The sequence below is a fragment of the Tachysurus vachellii genome, chromosome 4, assembly GCF_030014155.1.
Source record: "Tachysurus vachellii isolate PV-2020 chromosome 4, HZAU_Pvac_v1, whole genome shotgun sequence".
Classification (NCBI taxonomy): domain Eukaryota; kingdom Metazoa; phylum Chordata; class Actinopteri; order Siluriformes; family Bagridae; genus Tachysurus; species Tachysurus vachellii.
In genome coordinates this window covers 14,671,417-14,688,743 of record NC_083463.1, presented here as the reverse complement: position 1 = coordinate 14,688,743, position 17,327 = coordinate 14,671,417, and the positions used below count along the sequence as shown (strand labels likewise).

At 36.3% G+C, this 17,327-nt stretch overlaps 1 protein-coding gene and 1 pseudogene across 2 annotated transcripts; both read right to left on the bottom strand.

The window, feature by feature from the left end:
• Nucleotides 1-639: 639 nt before the first annotated feature.
• On the bottom strand, nt 640-7,859 carry LOC132844473 (sodium- and chloride-dependent GABA transporter 2-like). 2 transcript variants are annotated; one of them, XM_060867948.1, is made up of 15 exons: nt 7,783-7,859; nt 6,593-6,792; nt 5,494-5,628; nt 5,197-5,337; nt 4,905-4,986; nt 4,618-4,750; nt 4,353-4,487; nt 4,121-4,224; nt 3,846-3,970; nt 3,410-3,522; nt 3,060-3,197; nt 2,788-2,890; nt 2,264-2,364; nt 1,645-1,815; nt 640-1,298 (listed from the first exon to the last, which is right to left on the bottom strand). In XM_060867948.1, exons 2-15 carry the CDS (start codon nt 6,783-6,785, stop codon nt 1,164-1,166), a joined length of 1,809 nt encoding a protein of 602 aa, XP_060723931.1. In that variant the 5' UTR covers nt 6,786-6,792; nt 7,783-7,859; the 3' UTR covers nt 640-1,163. The 2 variants fall into 2 exon arrangements, with proteins under 2 accessions (XP_060723931.1, XP_060723930.1); XM_060867947.1 differs by lacking the exon at nt 7,783-7,859 and adding an exon at nt 7,416-7,470.
• A 2,108-nt stretch (nt 7,860-9,967) lies between these two features.
• Nucleotides 9,968-17,021, bottom strand: LOC132844094 (sodium- and chloride-dependent betaine transporter-like; annotated as a pseudogene).
• Between the last annotated feature and the right edge of the window lie 306 nt (nt 17,022-17,327).

The following is a 17,327-nucleotide window of genomic DNA, read 5'->3' as shown; positions in this document are numbered from 1 at the left end:
TATATATATATATATATATATATATATATATATATATATATATATATATATATATATATACGTTCTAATAATGTACGAGTAAACCTGAGAGATCTTGAAGCAAGCTTTTAAACAGCGGTTTATAGATAAATATGTTGCAAAACAAATGACATCTTAGCAAGTTAAAATATCTTGAATACAGTCAAACTGATCTAGCATCTATACAGAGGTAGCTCAAGTGCTTGGGTGTTGATTGGAAAATCAGGGTTCAAGCCCAAGCACTGCTAAGCTGCTACTGTTGGGCAATTGAGCAAGACCTTTAACCCTCACTGGCCCAGGGGCTGCACCTGTGCTCTGACCCCAACCTCCTCAGCTGGGATATGTGAAGGAAAGAAATCCACTGTAATATATGTGTGGCAATAATAAAGGCTTGTTCTTCATATTTTCCTACTGTTAAAATTTATTGGTAACATATTCTGCTAATTTTAAGCATTAATTTCTAGAAATAAGCAAAGCTATCTGACAATAGAATAAGAAATGTAAAGTGTAAAAATAATAAAATATGCCTTAAATAGCATAAATTATATTTAATTTATCATAATCTTATATAGAATAGAAGATAAAATTGACTATTTGATTATCAAATAGTAAATAGCAAATGTTACTTGCTAAGATGTTGTTTTTTTGCAGTGTAGGCTGGATTTCCAATGCTATGGAGCAGGTCTATTTATAAATGTATACATTCTCATAAAAATACAATCATGAGTAAAACATACAGCTAATACTATCCTTGTGCAACACAATCATCCACATAAATCCAGCCTATCACATACAATTACCTAAATCTTAACAATCATAAATACTAAGCAAAAAGATTAATTATGGTTCACACAAAGCTTTGTGTTATGTCAGCATTGGTTTAACATAAAGTATCTCCTCTTCTGTTCACATAGATTGTTTACTGTATACCAATATATTAGTAACAGTGTACAAAAGAAACAGTTTAAATGTAAATAAATAAATATATCCTCTCATATTAAGCGATTAATGGCTATAAAATAATAATGATAATAATGATAATAAACAATAATGATAATAACCATGATGTGTGATAGGCAGCCTGGTGCAGAGTGTGTGTGTGTGTGTGTGTGTGTGTGTGTGTGTGTTTTGATAATGCAGAAAGGTCATACATCCACTTCAGAGTTTTGGCGTAAAGTCTGCAGATCTGTGAAGGTCTCAAAAGTGGAAGAAGCAAGGACACCTTTAGGTGCTTTAGGATTAGGCAGATCTTCAGCAGGAGTACACAGGGTTTTCATTCTCTGGAAATATTATGTTTTGATTATGATTATGATATGATTATGAATATGTTTTTAATTCATTCTCAGATTAATAAGCATCAAAATAATATTTAAAGATAAATCTTTTAAATACATAAAAGGGAGAACTCAAGCAGCTTCTTAATAGTTTTTTAAACAATCAATAAAAGTTAGCAAATCAAACTAAATGATTAATTATTCATTCATATGTAATGATTATTTTTATAAGTAACAATATTGCCAAATTTCAAGAACAAATAAAAGCAGCAGCCTCTTTTGAGAAAGAGATGATGTGCTTCACTTTTTGTTTCTTTTTAATTTTTCGCTATTTGCCTTTATAGAGATTTACCTGAATTATGGAGCCAGGGGTCTTGTAAAATGCATACACCATCCACAAAGGGATCAACATGGTAGAGGAGAGTGTAAAGAAGCCCCCGAGAGCATAACCCCACCAGGGGTACTCATATAAGTTATTCAACTTCAGTGGAGTGTACTTAACCAAGGAGAAGACAAATGTCCCCTGCAGGGAAAGATAAAGAGATGACACAAGAGGGTTTATTGGATTATTGGAGGGTTATGAGGATAACATAGATTGATATGGGAATTAAACACTATGAGACTTTGTCTCACTTATCCTAGATCCAGTGTCTTACAGTTGGTGAAACTCTCATCTGTCTTGTCCAGAAAGACAGAAGCTGGTGACAGGTGTCACAAACAGATTTACTAAGACATACTGACTAAGAGATTTTGATGCTGATCTAATGCACTGCAAGATGACTATACATTGATTTAATGCATTATATTATCCTGAAGTGTGCCTATCTGGCACTTATCAGATAACAGAGTACAACACTACTTATTTGAAGTGTTTTGATTTATTATAATATTAGATTAAAACCCTCATGTAATGATAAAAACTGTCAGCATTTACTTGTTGCTATATCAATTATTCTATCAGTTTAACTTACTATGCAAATAATAGGGGTCAAATATTTCCAGCAGAGTTTCATATGGGGCCAGGGACGATAGCCAATCATATCTTCAATGTTGTCATACAGACGGTCTGCACCTAAGAGAATTTAAAAAAAAAGAGAGAGAAAGAAAAAGATGAATGTTTTTAATTATTACTGTGTTGATTTGAGATTGTGTAGACAAGACAAGAGCACCAAAACTGCATGCAATCATATTATTAATGTGTTTCCTAGTTTACATCAGAGTTGTCCAAATATCTAAATTAAATTTATTTATGCACCTTTACAATAAGTCCAAATAAAACCAATATTATCAGCTAATTCTGCTCCTCGCCATCCTTATCTCTATGTGTAGTTATCAAGACAGCAGTAATATCAACGCACAGGGCAGTAAGAAAACAGAAAGCAGTTTCATGAAAGTAAAACTAATACTTTGCCTCATTACTTAATTTGGTTTTAACTAATACTTTAATGAATGTAAAACTAATTCTTTGCCTGACTGATATGAAAAAAGTCTCTACCATAAACCCATCCAACACAGATGGACTGAAGAATGGCAAAGGCCAGCAAAGTCATTCCACTGCAAGCATAGTAATCAAATAACTGGAAGACATACAGCCCACCCTAAAGAAAGAAGACAGTGAGAGAGAGAGAGAGAGAGAGAGAGAGAGAGAGAGAGAGAGAGCAATATGTTTCAAAAGGTTATATCAGAAATCTTTTAAAACTAACAGAACATGTTGATAGTCAGGAACAAGGAAATCCAAATTCACATTAATTTAGTCTGAGCTCTCACCTCTGTTACCATCAGCAGACCTACAAGGAAGCTGACTATGCAGATTAGGAGAAGGAGGATTTTACGCCGGTGTCCGTTTTGGAAGAATGAAGGGTACATATCTGAGATCGCTGTTACCAAGGCTTCATGATAAACAAACTGCACAAAAATAAAGTTGATTCAGAAAGTATCAAGATGTCTACATTCTAATATTTGGATTATTATTATTATTATTAGTAGTAGTAGTAGTAGTAGTAGTACTAGTATTAGTAGTAGTAGTATTACTCACTGATAAAGAAATATTAAAAGAAATAGGAAACTATAAAAGGAAACAATAAACAATAAATGTAGCTTTTGCAAAGCACACTAACTTCACTATCTAGTCCAAGGAAAAGGATCATAATGAAGAAGAAAACTGCCCATAACTGAGGGAGAGGCATTAATGCCACCGCACGTGGGTAAGCAATAAATGCCAGCCCAGGACCTAAAGAAATATAGACTGATGAGTATACAATGATCTATATGAAGACCCATTTCATATAAATTCCCAAACACTGTCAGTGCAGAATGAGTCATATGTTTCTGTGAGAGTGTTTAGAGATATAAGGCACTTGTGATTTTTTTTAAATGTGTTGCTAAATATCTTATTAAATTTGTCACTTGTCATTGCCATGATAATTGTTAAGTGTCTAAAATAGGTCTTTTCTGGTAGTCTTGTTTTCAGATAAGTAAAAGTAATCTCATTATTTGTTACAAATATTGTCTTTAAAAGGTAAATTGACTCTACATAATTTTTTTTTGCCATACCTGACTCTGCCACCATTGAAATGTCCATTCCCTGTTCATCTGCCATAAAGCCCAGTACAGAGAAAATGGCAAATCCAGCCACAAAGCTAGTCATGCTGTTTAGCAAGCACAAGTATAGACAGTCTCTGAAAAATAAAAATAAAAAGACAAGAATTAATAAATTAAATAGCATGAAAAAACACAGGCTCTCTTGCAATGCACATGCATGCATACATAACCCCAGGTCTTATTAATCACTAGAAAACAATAGATCTTAAATAAAAAAATATATTTACCTGTAACAGTTATTATCATATTTATTATAGCTTCCTAAAGCTGTCAGAGTTCCCGTGCATACTCCATAGGAGTAAAATATCTGGCTTCCTGCATCCATCCACACCTGAAAGAAAAATACTATTAATATATTTGAGTGCATGCAATAAGTTAAAAAAATATTAAAATGAAAAAAAAAAAATCATCATTTTGAAAATAGCTTTTTTCAGCTATTTCCAAATATATGCTTTTTACCTGAGGGTCTGTGAGGCGAGTAGGATCTGGGTAGAGATAAAATTTGATACCACTAATTGCTCCAGGTAGTGTCAGTCCACGCACAAGCAGCACCATCAACATCAAGTAAGGAAAGGTAGCAGTGAAATAAACCACCTGTGAGACACAATACTCTTGCCGTGAACTAGGAACCCATATTCTTGTCATCTCCTATCATTCTATCGATTGTTATCTGGCAGTGGCCAGCACAGACTAGAATGCTGTGAAGTACAGTATGAGCACTCACCTTGCCTGTAGACTTCACGCCATTAAACACACAGAAGTAGCAGATGGTCCAGGCAAGCAAGAGACACAGAGCCAGTTCCCACCTCACATTACCGATTTCTTCGATACCACTAGACAAACCCAGAATCCTCTTCCTGTAAGCACAGAAAATAGATAATATCTAATAACATGTGCTTTCTCTTAAATTATGTGAACTGACACTGGCTTTTATAATTAAGCTGAGACATGTTCAGTACATTGCTGCATGTACATGTAGCACTGTTTCCTGTTCTAATTCCCAAAACTCACTCCCAAAATTCCACAACTGGTGATGTCATTTTGTCTGGAATATTATCAGTATTGTTGTTCTTGATTAACTCCATACAGTACTCTGAAATGACAGAAAACAAACTTGCTTTATTTTATGCAAGTGAACTGTTAGAGAATTATAACAATTTTCAACAATAAAGGGATTTGCATTCCATTAGACTTTCACTATTTGTGCACAGCTTATCATTAGTTTAACTGAATTGTTAGAAAAGGACACAGTGTAACTCTAGATAGCTGTATGGGCAGTTCATGACAATGGCAGCAGTATTACCTGTATTCCAGCTATTCTTGCAGTTTGCCCATGGGAGCTCTGAACTGAATGAAAAAAACAGGTAGAGAAATGCCCAGGCCAGAATAATGATGTAATAAACTCCAGTATACAGGATCACAATCTGGCTACCATATCCCAGTCCTGAAGGGGTGGGAAATGAAGAATATACTGTAGTAACTCAATAATTCAATAATGGCATTTTAATCAAACTTAAAACAAACAAACAAATGTCTATATAAATGTATTTGATCATGTGTAAGACTTTTTCAACTTCCAGTTTTAATTCATTGTGTTTACCTTCAAAAAGAGGGCAAATTTTCCTCCAGCATGTGATGCCACCTTGGCTAGTGTACTGGCCCAATGATGTCTCCAAGAAGAAGAGAGGTATGCCACAGGAAAATAGGAACAGTATGTATGGAACAAAGAAGGCTCCTTCAAGACAGACATAAAATATTAAATACACAAATAGATCAAAGTGAGTTCAGCTAACCTACTAAGTGTGTTAAATTATCATGTTAAAGCAGACAATACACAGTGATATTTCTGTTACTCGTATGTACACTCTTGCTTTAATTAAGCATCATGCATATTATGTGAGAAATTGGGACGCAAGTAAACATTTATACAATTCTGTTCACTAAGGTCACTACAAGTCAACTAAGTAAACTACAACCACCACCTCATGCAGCCTTTGTCCTAGGGAATCGGCACCACATACAGTAGGCATGTTTATTCTTCTTTTTATAGAAATACATTATGGGATTAAACATATATGCACATCTGACCCTCACACTCATATGTCTGCATTTCCCAGTCTGTTTAAAGCACACAATTGTCTGGAAGTGTCAGTATGACCAATCCCCAGAGCTGAACATGATCTCCATGAAGACATGGTTTTCCAAGTTTGGTGTGGAAGGTCAATCCTGACCCCAACAAATTGTGAAATCAGGCATCCTCACCTAATATAGACTTAAATTTTAACTAATTTAATCGAAATTGAGAGTTTGGGGCCTTGTTCAGGGGCCCAGCAGTGGCAGGTTGATGGACCTGGGATTAGAACTCACAACCTTCTGAGCAGTATTCCAACACCATTAGCACTCAGCTACCACATCCCCATCAGGCCTGACCTCACTAAAGCTCTTTTAGACGATTGAGCACAATCTTCTGTGACACTGGAGTCTGAGTTAGTTAGCTCACCAACTCAACAATTCTGCTTTGTAGTGAACCTCCATTTTGTTAAACAACAAATGTAGCCTTATCCATTTCATATTTATAATTTGATCTGATATGCTTAATAAACAAAAAAAATAATAAATAGTCTTATTATCCATGTGTTGTTAGGGAACATGCAAAAAGAAGTATTAGAGGCTGTTGTTTGGTAAGTAAAGGAGCTTACCCCCTCCGTTTTTGTAGCACAGATAAGGAAACCTCCACACATTTCCCAGACCAATGATATGTCCTGCAACAGCCAGAAAAAACTCTAGCTTACTGGCCCACTGTTCTCTCTGCTGTGGTTTGGCCTGGGGTTGTGCCATGGAGCCGACATTCACCAGCTTTAATTTCACTGTCGGCTCAAAGCTGTCCTTCATTATGCATCTGAGAGAAAATAACAACAGTGAATGAAAGAATTAATAAATGAACAAATTAATAAATATAATTCCATGAAGGAGATTTTTTTAATAAATTCCTTTTATCAATGTATTTAAATAAATTGCTAAGATTTCACTGAAATTAGCATGAAACAAATAGCATTTATCACACTGTGAATATATTTTTATCCAGTATGGCTACTTAAAACAAAGGAACATGGAGCATGTATAGTAGTAACCACGTATATTGTTGTTATGCAACCTTGGGAATTTGACGTGAAATTGGGCCCACATGCCGTATGCTTTAAGTAGATGTGGGACATGATAACGGATAAAATCACTTTTAAACTTTAATATTGCCCTACTAGAAGAAATAATTGTTACCATTGCTCTTGATTGATATAGGAAGTTAAACTGAGGCCACTGAAGCTCAGCTGTCAACGTGTATCATTTTAAATTAGTCATTCAGTTAACTAATATGTAAAGTTCATGCAGCACAGGTACATTTCTCAGTATGTTATCAGTTCTGTCATAATTGCTATTAATATTCTGCTTGAGTAATTTTATTGAAAAATAAAGTAAATAAATGACATGCTCTGCATCCTGTACACCATACTCTGCACAACTAACCTCATTCCCACAGCCACAAAGGGTCATGACCTCCTTTGCCTCATTTGAGAGTGAAATGTCATCCCTTTCCTGACCAGATCCACATTTTGTATATGAATGATTTCACATTAACATGTCACACAAACACCTTCCTAAAGCTTCCCAAAGCATATATATAGCAGTTTTGCTATAAATCAATCGCATGAATTTTCTTCTGCTTGCTATTCAAGAAAACGGAAGTAAATTTGTATTTATCCTATTCATCTACCTGTTTAATTAAACTAAAAATTTAAAGTATATTCAATATCAGTAGTTAAACACAATATTTCTGTTCTTTTTCTTTCACTGCAGTCCACTGACAAATAGCAAAAGTGTAATCAAATTTTACCTGAGGTTCTGCAGGTATCTGTCTTACTGGTCTGTCTATGAATGTGACTTCTGTCCATTTGAAGCAACAGTCCCAAATGAACCGTGTTACAGCAAGAATGAGAGGAATTAAGGCGGAGCCAAGAGCTCTGACGATAGGGGTAGATTTGAGACACTGATCTGAAACTGGTCTTGCTTTTTTCTTCACGCATGATTAGGGATCATGAGTATCGATATAGAACAGACATGTTGATGTCTGTTCACCTTGAATCAACAGTTTGACGACAGAATAATAGAAAAGCTAAAATTAAACCTGTGTGAAAAAGGGTTCAAGCCAGTTGAACTCATCTCCAGTCCTAAATGGCCAGTGTCAAGAAGAGATTGGTGTTTTAATGCTGGTAATAACTTGGTTATAATATTTGGCTCTTACAGTATTTTAGAAATCTAGAACTGGGATTATGCCCTCTTGGTGTACCACCTCTCACCTTTTCCCTGAGTAATGTAAAACAAATATAACTGTATCTGTTGTCCTTTGGAGAGTGAAAGAAGTATGTCTTTGAACACATCTGTGTCTCCTATACTTTTCTCTCTTTCTCTTATTATGGTTCTCTGATTGACCAACACAGACTCACCTCCTTTTCTTACTCAAAACCTATTCATCTGTTGAATTAGCTGAAACCTGATATCATCACCACTCCCTCAGCCCTTCTTATTTAAACAGGCAAAACCTGCTTTTTCTTTTCTTTTTGTTACTGGATCATTCAGGAATAAAGCACTATTTAAATTATTACCCCATCAGAATGGAACTGTCCAGTCATATGCTAATCACTCTACCTAGTGTATAAAAAGAAAGAAACCTACTAAGGAGCATCTATGGTGGGAAAAGTGCTGATTGCTTTTCAAATATCTGATTTGCTGACATTAGTGAGCTCTACAGGTGATGGTGTGTACAACCAGTACTCAACCCTGCCCTCTAGTGTTGCCCTGGTATTGGAACACTTTGGTGCACTCTGTTGTAATGCCTCTTTTCCATAGATCCAAATAAAACATTATTAAGGGAACTGGAGCATAGTTTTCTATGTAATAATACTAATACTAATACTAATACTAATACTAATACTAATAATAATAATAATAATAATAATAATAATAATAATAATAATAATGAGGTGGCTTAGTGGTTAGCATGTTCGCCTCACACCTCCAGGGTTGGGGGTTCGATGCCCACCTCCGCCTTGTGTGTGTGGAGTTTGCATGTTCTCCCGTGCCTCTGGGGTTTCCTCCGGGTACTCCGGTTTCCTCCCCCGGTCCAAAGACATGCTTGGTAGGTTGATTGGCCTCTCTGGAAAATTGTCCGTAGTGTGTGATTGTGTGAGTGAATGAGAGTGGGTGTGTGTCCTGCGATGGGTTGGCACTCCATCCAGGGTGTATCCTGCCTTGATGCCCGATGACGCCTGAGATAGGCACAGGCTCCCCGTGACCCGAGGTAGTTCGTATAAGCGGTAGAAAATGAATGAATGAATGAATGAATAAATAATAATAATCATCATCATCATCATCATCATCATCACCATTTCAACAGTTATGCGTGTTTTAGATTATGTTGAAAGTTAAATTGCAGGTTCTGCAGTTTACAGTGTAGCTTTGCTCAAAGGTTAAATTCCAATAATTTTTTTAAACAAATATGACTTTAATATGACTTTAATATAATATTTTTAATCCCTATCCTACTTTTTAAACCATAGATAACATTATAAAATGCACGGGTAAACTGCCTTTATAGTGCTTTACATAGGCTAGATATTGAGTAATGAATTGTTCTTCCTACCATCTTTTTCTGTCCTATTAAAGCAAGCCATAAAATCTTACTCAAAATTGATATACTAAATCTGATAGGTACCTGTTACAGACCTGACACATCAGGAAACGTACATTCAATAGGACATCTATGTCTCTGCTATGCATATGTCTATATCATATCTAGCTTTCCACATCAAAGTGATATAACAAAAGTAAAGAAACATTTTATTTGTGAATCAATAAAGAGTCAGGTTCCAAAATAACATACCAGCACAAATTAAAAATCCATACAACTGAACAATTCAGCATGAACGGATTACAGATTACAGCATATAAATATCATCTTCTGGGGGTGATGTACAATTTTTATTGTACACATTCTCTTAACCAAACAACATGTTTTTGCTTCAAAGATGTTCTTGCCCTTGTGGTACAACTGTAAAGTCAGTAAAATCTGAACAGTTTTTCCTTCTGCTTGAGTTCAGGGGTGGTTTTCTGGGGTGCAGAGAATATGTAATCTCTATAGATGGTCAAAGGATAGAAGTGACAATAAGTAAGTGTAAGGAATAACAATTAAAAAAGTATTGAAAGGTATAAAAGCATTTATCGTTCAGTGTTCTTACATTTAGTCTGAAACAGAAAACATACCTGCTTAAATGAGCCACTGGACGTGAGGAGAGCATAGATCATCCAAAGAGGAACCATTAGAGTTGAAGAGAGTGTGAAGTACCAGCCAATAGCATAGCCCCACCAGGGGTATTCAATTATATTGTTAAACTTCAGAGGAGTGAATTTCACCAGAGAGAAGACAAATGTACCCTAAAAAGATGCCTTTGTAAATCAAAAATTTAACACATACATAGCACATATTTTTTGTCTGCTGTGCTGTTATTTAGTTTGGGTGTAAGCCAACATTTTTGTGTTTGCACTCACTTGCTATTTTTGGTTCCAGAAATAAATATGGCTCCATTAATGTAGGTTGACCAGGGCAAAAGGACTTGTGAAGCCCAGTCTATTTTTGACCCCAGTAGTCTAAAACTACACTTTCATTACAAGCTGCTGAGAAAATCTTTTTATGCTACAGCCATAAGGCTATTTTTTTCTAGACAAAATTAAAGAATGAAAGTTTTGGGAACACATTGCTTACTGTATGTCACCCCATATCAACACAGATAAGTGATTTCACCCAACATTTACATCATTTTTATATAAGCAAGCAATTGTGGGTTAAGGGCCTTGCTGAAGGGTCCAGCAGTGGATGTTTGGTGGAGCTGGGCTTCAAACTCATGACCATTCAAGCAGTGATCCAACACCTTAACCACTAAGAAACCACATTCCCTCACTGACTATAAATACAGATGACTTTTTAGGTAACAAAAAAAGAAAGAACACACATCTCTATTTTATCCAGATTTTAAAATCCACACCAATAACATCAATAAGGTCAAAATGAGTGAATACAAATAAAATCCACGGAAATAAAACAATATTATGCTATTAAAGCAATCATATTTACATAATATGAAATCAGATTATAATAATAATGATTGTCAAATAAATAAATAAATAAATAATGTTTTAAGGTTATTATTGTATTGTAAGGGTATTATTGTAACAGCTCTACACGCAATTCCTCCTCTGAGCCACCAGAGGAAGCCGTAACCAGCATACTAGAATGCTGACTTTCATCTCAATGTACTGTATTCCCAGTTTACCTGCGATTATGAGCCTTTTGTCTTCTTTGCATTGCTATTATTGTGCATCGAACTCTTGCCTTTGTTTCTCTGATTTACCTATTTGGATTTGTGCTTTTGGACTTGTTCTGTGCTGACTGCCATTACTGTTTATATACTCTTGTGTATTTCTGAATAAAGTCCGCACAAGGATTCGAAACCTTTTTCCCCCACTGCTATGTCACATTTGTGGAGTACACAACTTAGCTAGAGTCTGCTCAGGAATTATATGTATTGTTACAGTTTTAATAAAAATTAAAAACAGATATTTGCATGTATCACATTTTGCAGAGAAATCAGGTTAAATTCTGGGACCATGGGTCTGTTAATAATGTACACTAATGCTATTGTTGCATGGCCTGAGAAAAGAAGTGATTAGGTTTAGTGAAAAAAGAAAAAAATAGTATGACACATCTATGCACCTCGAAATACTGTATTTGGTTTATGGAAATAGTCACTAAAAATTGTCAATAGCTGGAACATTTCAGAGCATTCATGTTATGTACTCTTTGTATCGCACTAATCCCATTGCAGATTTTTTAATTGTTTGTGGAAAAAATATGAAAAATCTGTGATAAAATGTCACTTTGCTGTAATACACACATCAGGTTATTAACAGGAAATATTTTATTTTAAAAAATCAGAAATTTTTTACTTTTTCAAACCTAAAACCTGCTTGCTCAGGTTGTCTCATAAATGCAAAGAATACATACAGTATTGCCACAATCCTATATCTTACTTTTTTCAAAACTCATTTTTAGGTACTTACAGTGCAGACGAGAGGTGTGATGTACTTCCAACTGTATTTTATTAAGAACAATGGTCGATAACCAATCATGTCCTCAATGTTGTCATATAGGCGATTAGCCCCTAAGAAAAATGAATTATACAGTTTTATCATCATTAACCTACTGAAAATATTTTAGTCACTATACACTCATCTTCCTGCAAACTGATTCTACAGTCAAGAATCATTTCAAATTATAAATGCTTTATGTGGAAAACTCACCATAAACCCACCCTATACACACTGTATGCAGAATAGCGAATAAAAGAAGTGTTATCCCACTATAGCAATAGTAATCAAACAGCTGGAAAATATACAAGCCACCCTGGAGAATGAGTCAGAATAAAAAAAGGAGATTACAGCAAAGAAAGTTTTACACAAACTTTTCACAACTTATGAGAAATGTCTTAAAAATGTTATTAGCCAAAAAGAAATGACTAGTCACTTATATGTTGATCTAACATCACTGCAATGTGCTTTTACTGTATATTGGCTGTTAAAATACAATACTATGGTTTTATAAGAAGGTTACATTTTTGTTTAATCAGGATGACCTCTCGGCCCAGGGCAGGAATGCATAATCACCTCTGTTACCATAACAAGGCCACACAGGAAACACCCCACGCAAATGATGAGCAGGAATCCTTCGCGGCGATGACCAAAGAGGAAGAATGAGGGGTACATGTCAGTTACAGCAGTCACCAGTGCCTCCAAACCCACAAACTGTAAAGAGGAGTGTTGACAGAACAAAAGTGCTTATGTACTTATTTACACTCAGAGTTACTGAAGTAAAAAATGTATGCAGGGCTGCTTTAAATTGATTTTGCACTCACAGTGGAGTCCAACCCTAGCAAAATAATCATAAGAAAGAAACAAATGGCCCATAGCTGTGGAGCAGGCATCATCGATACTGCCTTAGGGTATGCAATGAAGGCCAACCCTGGACCTGGAAAAGCAAACAAAATTTTTTAGGGTTCCACAACTTCCTGGATATGTGTACTTGTTGTAAATTAGCAGATCGGTTAGATATTCAGTCACCTGACTCTGCCACTGTTGAAATGTCTGCCTTCTGCTCGTAGGCCATGAAGCCCAGCACAGAGAAGATGGCAAAGCCAGCCACAAAACTGGTCCCACTGTTCAACAGGCACAGATAAATACAGTCCCTGCAAAGCAAAAATACAACAAGCTATAAATGACCAGCCTAGATATCCAGTTACAGTATGTGTAAAGATAGCCATGAATTGGCCTACCACAATGGACTATCATTTGACATTTGGCATTTTTTACATACTCTGTGCTCTAGTTAAAAATGTATTTGTGTGTGCGTGTGTGTGTGTATGTATACTAATGTGGGTGGAGATTCTAAAATGATGATTAGTACATACAGAAATTACAACAATTTAAATGTTCATGAATTCAGTAAATTATACGCCCTGAGAAAAGCAGCTAAGGAACTACAATTTTTCCTGTTATATTGTTGGGCTTTATAGGTCTAATTTACATTTAGTAAGCATTAAGAATGTAAGTTATTTGTAGGTTTGTTTCCCTCACTTGTAGCAGTTGTTGTTATACTTGTTGTAGCTTCCTAGAGCAGGGAGGGAGCCCATGCAAAGACTAGAAGACATAAAAATCTGCGTTCCAGCATCTATCCACACCTACATGTCATGAAAGCAAGATTACTCAATAATCATTTGCAGAATTACACAGAAAAGGCAGCAAAACCTTTTCTGATATATTAATCAACATGATTATATAATCTTTTTCATCATATAAATTGATTGAGTGATGAACGACATTTTGAAAGTATAACCTCAAATGTATACTGTTACATCATTTAAACAAAAAAACAACATATCAATGCGCTATTCATTATGTCTTAAACTTGGTCAGATTTCTTCATATTTCTACCTGTGGGTTTTTGAGTTTTGCAGGATCTGGGTAGAGGTAAAATCTTATGCCATCAATGGCCCCAGGCAACGTGAGTCCACGCACTAACAGCACCACCAACATCACATAAGGAAAAGTTGCAGTGAAATAGACCACCTGAAAAAAAGTGTTTTTTCTCATTCAAGACAAGAAAGGTCTAGTCCTTTAGGAATTCTAAAACTTTTTTTAATATCGGCAAACAGATGTAGGGACAGATGAATAGAAAATGCAAAAATATTATGCTTCCCCACACTCAATCTACAGTTAAACAGGACATCCAGGTTCCTCATCAGTGCCTTATGAATAACTGTCTTGAAGCTCTCACCTTCCCTGTAGACTTCACTCCCTTCCACACTGAGAAGTAGCAGATGATCCAAGACAAGAGGAGACACGCAACCAGCTCCCACCTAACACTGCCCAGCTCATGTACACTGCTAGTGAGATTTAGCACTCTCCTCCTGGAAAACATAAACATAAGCCATATTGGGCAATTATCTTCTTATACTTTTAATAATACAATAGATTTATTGTAAATACACTATAAACCGACTCACTCCCAGAACTCTTTAGCAGGTGAAGTTGCATTCTCTGGTATACTAGAGTAGCTAAAATTGTCCTTTTTATCAAATTCAAAACAGGTGTCTGTTAAGGAGAAAAGACAGAGCTGAATATTCAACATTTGTTTACATATAAACAAGCATATACATTTTGTGTGGTTTTTATTTATAAGTGTACCAGTATTCCAGGCATTGCTGCAGTTAGCCCATGGTAACTCAGTACTAAAAGAGGTAAAAAGATAGAAGAATGTCCAGGCCATGATGATAATGTAGTAGATGTTGCAATACAACAGGAGCACTACATTTCCAAAGCCTATTCCTGGAGATCAGAAGTCAAAAAGATAAACCTTTAAATTAAATAGTCTCATTTTTTTTTAACTTTTACATGAGTACTGTAAACTAAACAGGATTTTGGTTTTCTTAAAGCAAGACAGTCTGCTCAATAGTTAACTGTCTCAATAGTTAACTGTTAATAATTAACTGTCCTCAGGCCTAAAGTACCAAGTTATCTGTAGGTACTTCACATGTTATGTCACATTTCTTTTAGGTTAAAAGTATAAAGACTCACCTTGAAACAAAGGGCAAACTTTCCTCCAGCAGGTGATGGTGCCCTGACTGGTATATTGACCCAATGATATCTCCAGGAGAAAGAGTGGAATGCCACAGGCAAACAGGAAGACCAAATATGGTATTAAAAACACTCCTGAGGAAGACAGACACAGTCTCTGACATTTGGGCTAAAATGATTTATACTTACAGCAGCATAGTGATTGCCTGCAGTCCACATAGTGCATCACACCCCACTCATAAGAATGTGATTTGCTATTAAACATTGTATATAAGCAGCCAATAAATACATGAGAAGTCACGTCAAGAAGATATTATTGTCATATGAACCATATATAGCTGTTGCAGTACATAGTGAAATGAGAATGTTTTTCCAGGACCATGGTGCTACATAAAAAAGACAGAGCTAAGGACACAAAGACAGTGCTAGCCGCATAAAGTGCATCTGTGCAACCTGATGCAAACAGTGCAAGACAAGACAAAAAGACAGTGCAGGACAAAAGACAGTTCAAACATTACACAAAAGACAACACACAAAAACAGCGCAGACCAGTGTATATACTGTATGTTGGCTTTGCGGATGTAGCGTGTGCTGTAAATGTCCATGATAGAGGGAAGAGAGACTCCAAGGATCTTCTCAGCTGTCCTCACTATCCGCTGCAGGGTCTTGCCATCCGAGATGCAATTCCCAAACCAGACAGTGATACAGCTGCTCAAATGCTCTCAATGGTCCCTCCATTTACAGGTCCCTCTGTAAAACGTAGAGACACTGCTGGGCTTTCTTGGTGACTGAGCTGGTGTTGGTTGACCAGGTGAAGTTCTACACTAGATGAACACCAAGAAATTTGGTGCTCATGATGATCTCTACAGAGGATCCGTCGATGTTGGAGAGTGGATGCTCTGTGCTCTCCTGAAGTCAACAACCATCTCTTTAGTTTTATCAACATTCAGAGATAGGTCTCTCTGACATCTCCCAGTCAGGAAGTCCGGATCCAGTTGCAGAGGGAGGTGTTTAGTCCCAGCAGGTTCAGCTTCTCAATCAGGTGCTGAGGGATGATGTAATGTAAATGCAAATTTGCATTTAACTTATAGTGAAGTTCAGCAATCCAGGCAACAACAAAACAAAAGATGCAGGACGCAAGGTAGAAACTAAGCAGGAGTGTTGTCCTATTTTGTATCACAAATCGAGGCATAATATGTTTAATTTATATAGCGCCTTTCCCAAGCTCAAGGACGCTTAAGCTTGGCATGTATATGTATTTAAGATATGTTATTTTGAGTCATTTAAAAGCAATTTCCTTTTTTCCAAGTCTGCCCCTGAAAATAGTTAAAAAATATCTATACTGAAGAATAAGCAATATTAGTATTAGACAAGGCACGGTGGCTTAGTGGTTAGCACATTCGCCTCACACCTCCATGGTTGGGGGTTCGATTCCCGCCTCCACCTTGTGTGTGTGGAGTTTGCATGTTCTCCCCGTGCCTCGGGGGTTTCCTCCAGGTACTCCGGTTTCCTCCCCCGGTCCAAAGACATGCATGGTAGGTTGATTGGCATCTCTGGAAAATTGTCTGTAGTGTGTGAATGAGAGTGTGTGTGCCCTGCGATGGGTTGGCACTCCGTCCAGGGTGTATCCTGCCTTGATGCCCGATGGCACCTGAAATAGTTCGGATAAGCGGTAGAAAATGAGCGAGTGAGTATTAGACAAAACAATCATGACTCATTGATTTCATTGATCTCATTGATCTTTAATAAGAAATACCATTCTGTAAACCTACCACCTCCATTCTTGTAGCACAAGTAAGGAAACCTCCACACATTTCCTAGTCCAATGATTTGTCCAGCAACAGTCAGTAGAAACTCAACTTTACATGACCACTGGCCTCTTTTTTTCATTTTGGCCGTATTATTACAGGCAATATTGGCCGTGTTAATTCTTCCTGAGTTTGAGTTTGGCTCTGGATAGGACAAGTCCATCTCTTGATCATTATGAATCGCCATATCACTAGAAGGAGGAAAAAACATGTTTTTAAAAGCATTTACACTGAACAAAATTATAAACGCAACACCCTATTTTTCATGAGCTGAACTCAAAGATCTAAGACTTTTTCTATATCCCCATAAGGCCTATTTCTCTCAAATATTGTTCACAAATCTGACTAAATCTGTGTTAGTGAGCACTTCTCCTTTGACATAATCCAT

Excerpts from the sequence above, each read along its gene's own strand:
- LOC132844473 (XM_060867947.1), bottom strand. Across the intron at positions 2,891-3,059 it reads GTCTGCTGATGGTAACAGAG|GGTGGGCTGTATGTCTTCCA; the intron begins GTGAGAGCTCAG and ends TTCTTTCTTTAG. Across the intron at positions 1,299-1,644 it reads CCCCTGGCTCCATAATTCAG|AGAATGAAAACCCTGTGTAC; the intron begins GTAAATCTCTAT and ends TAATATTTCCAG.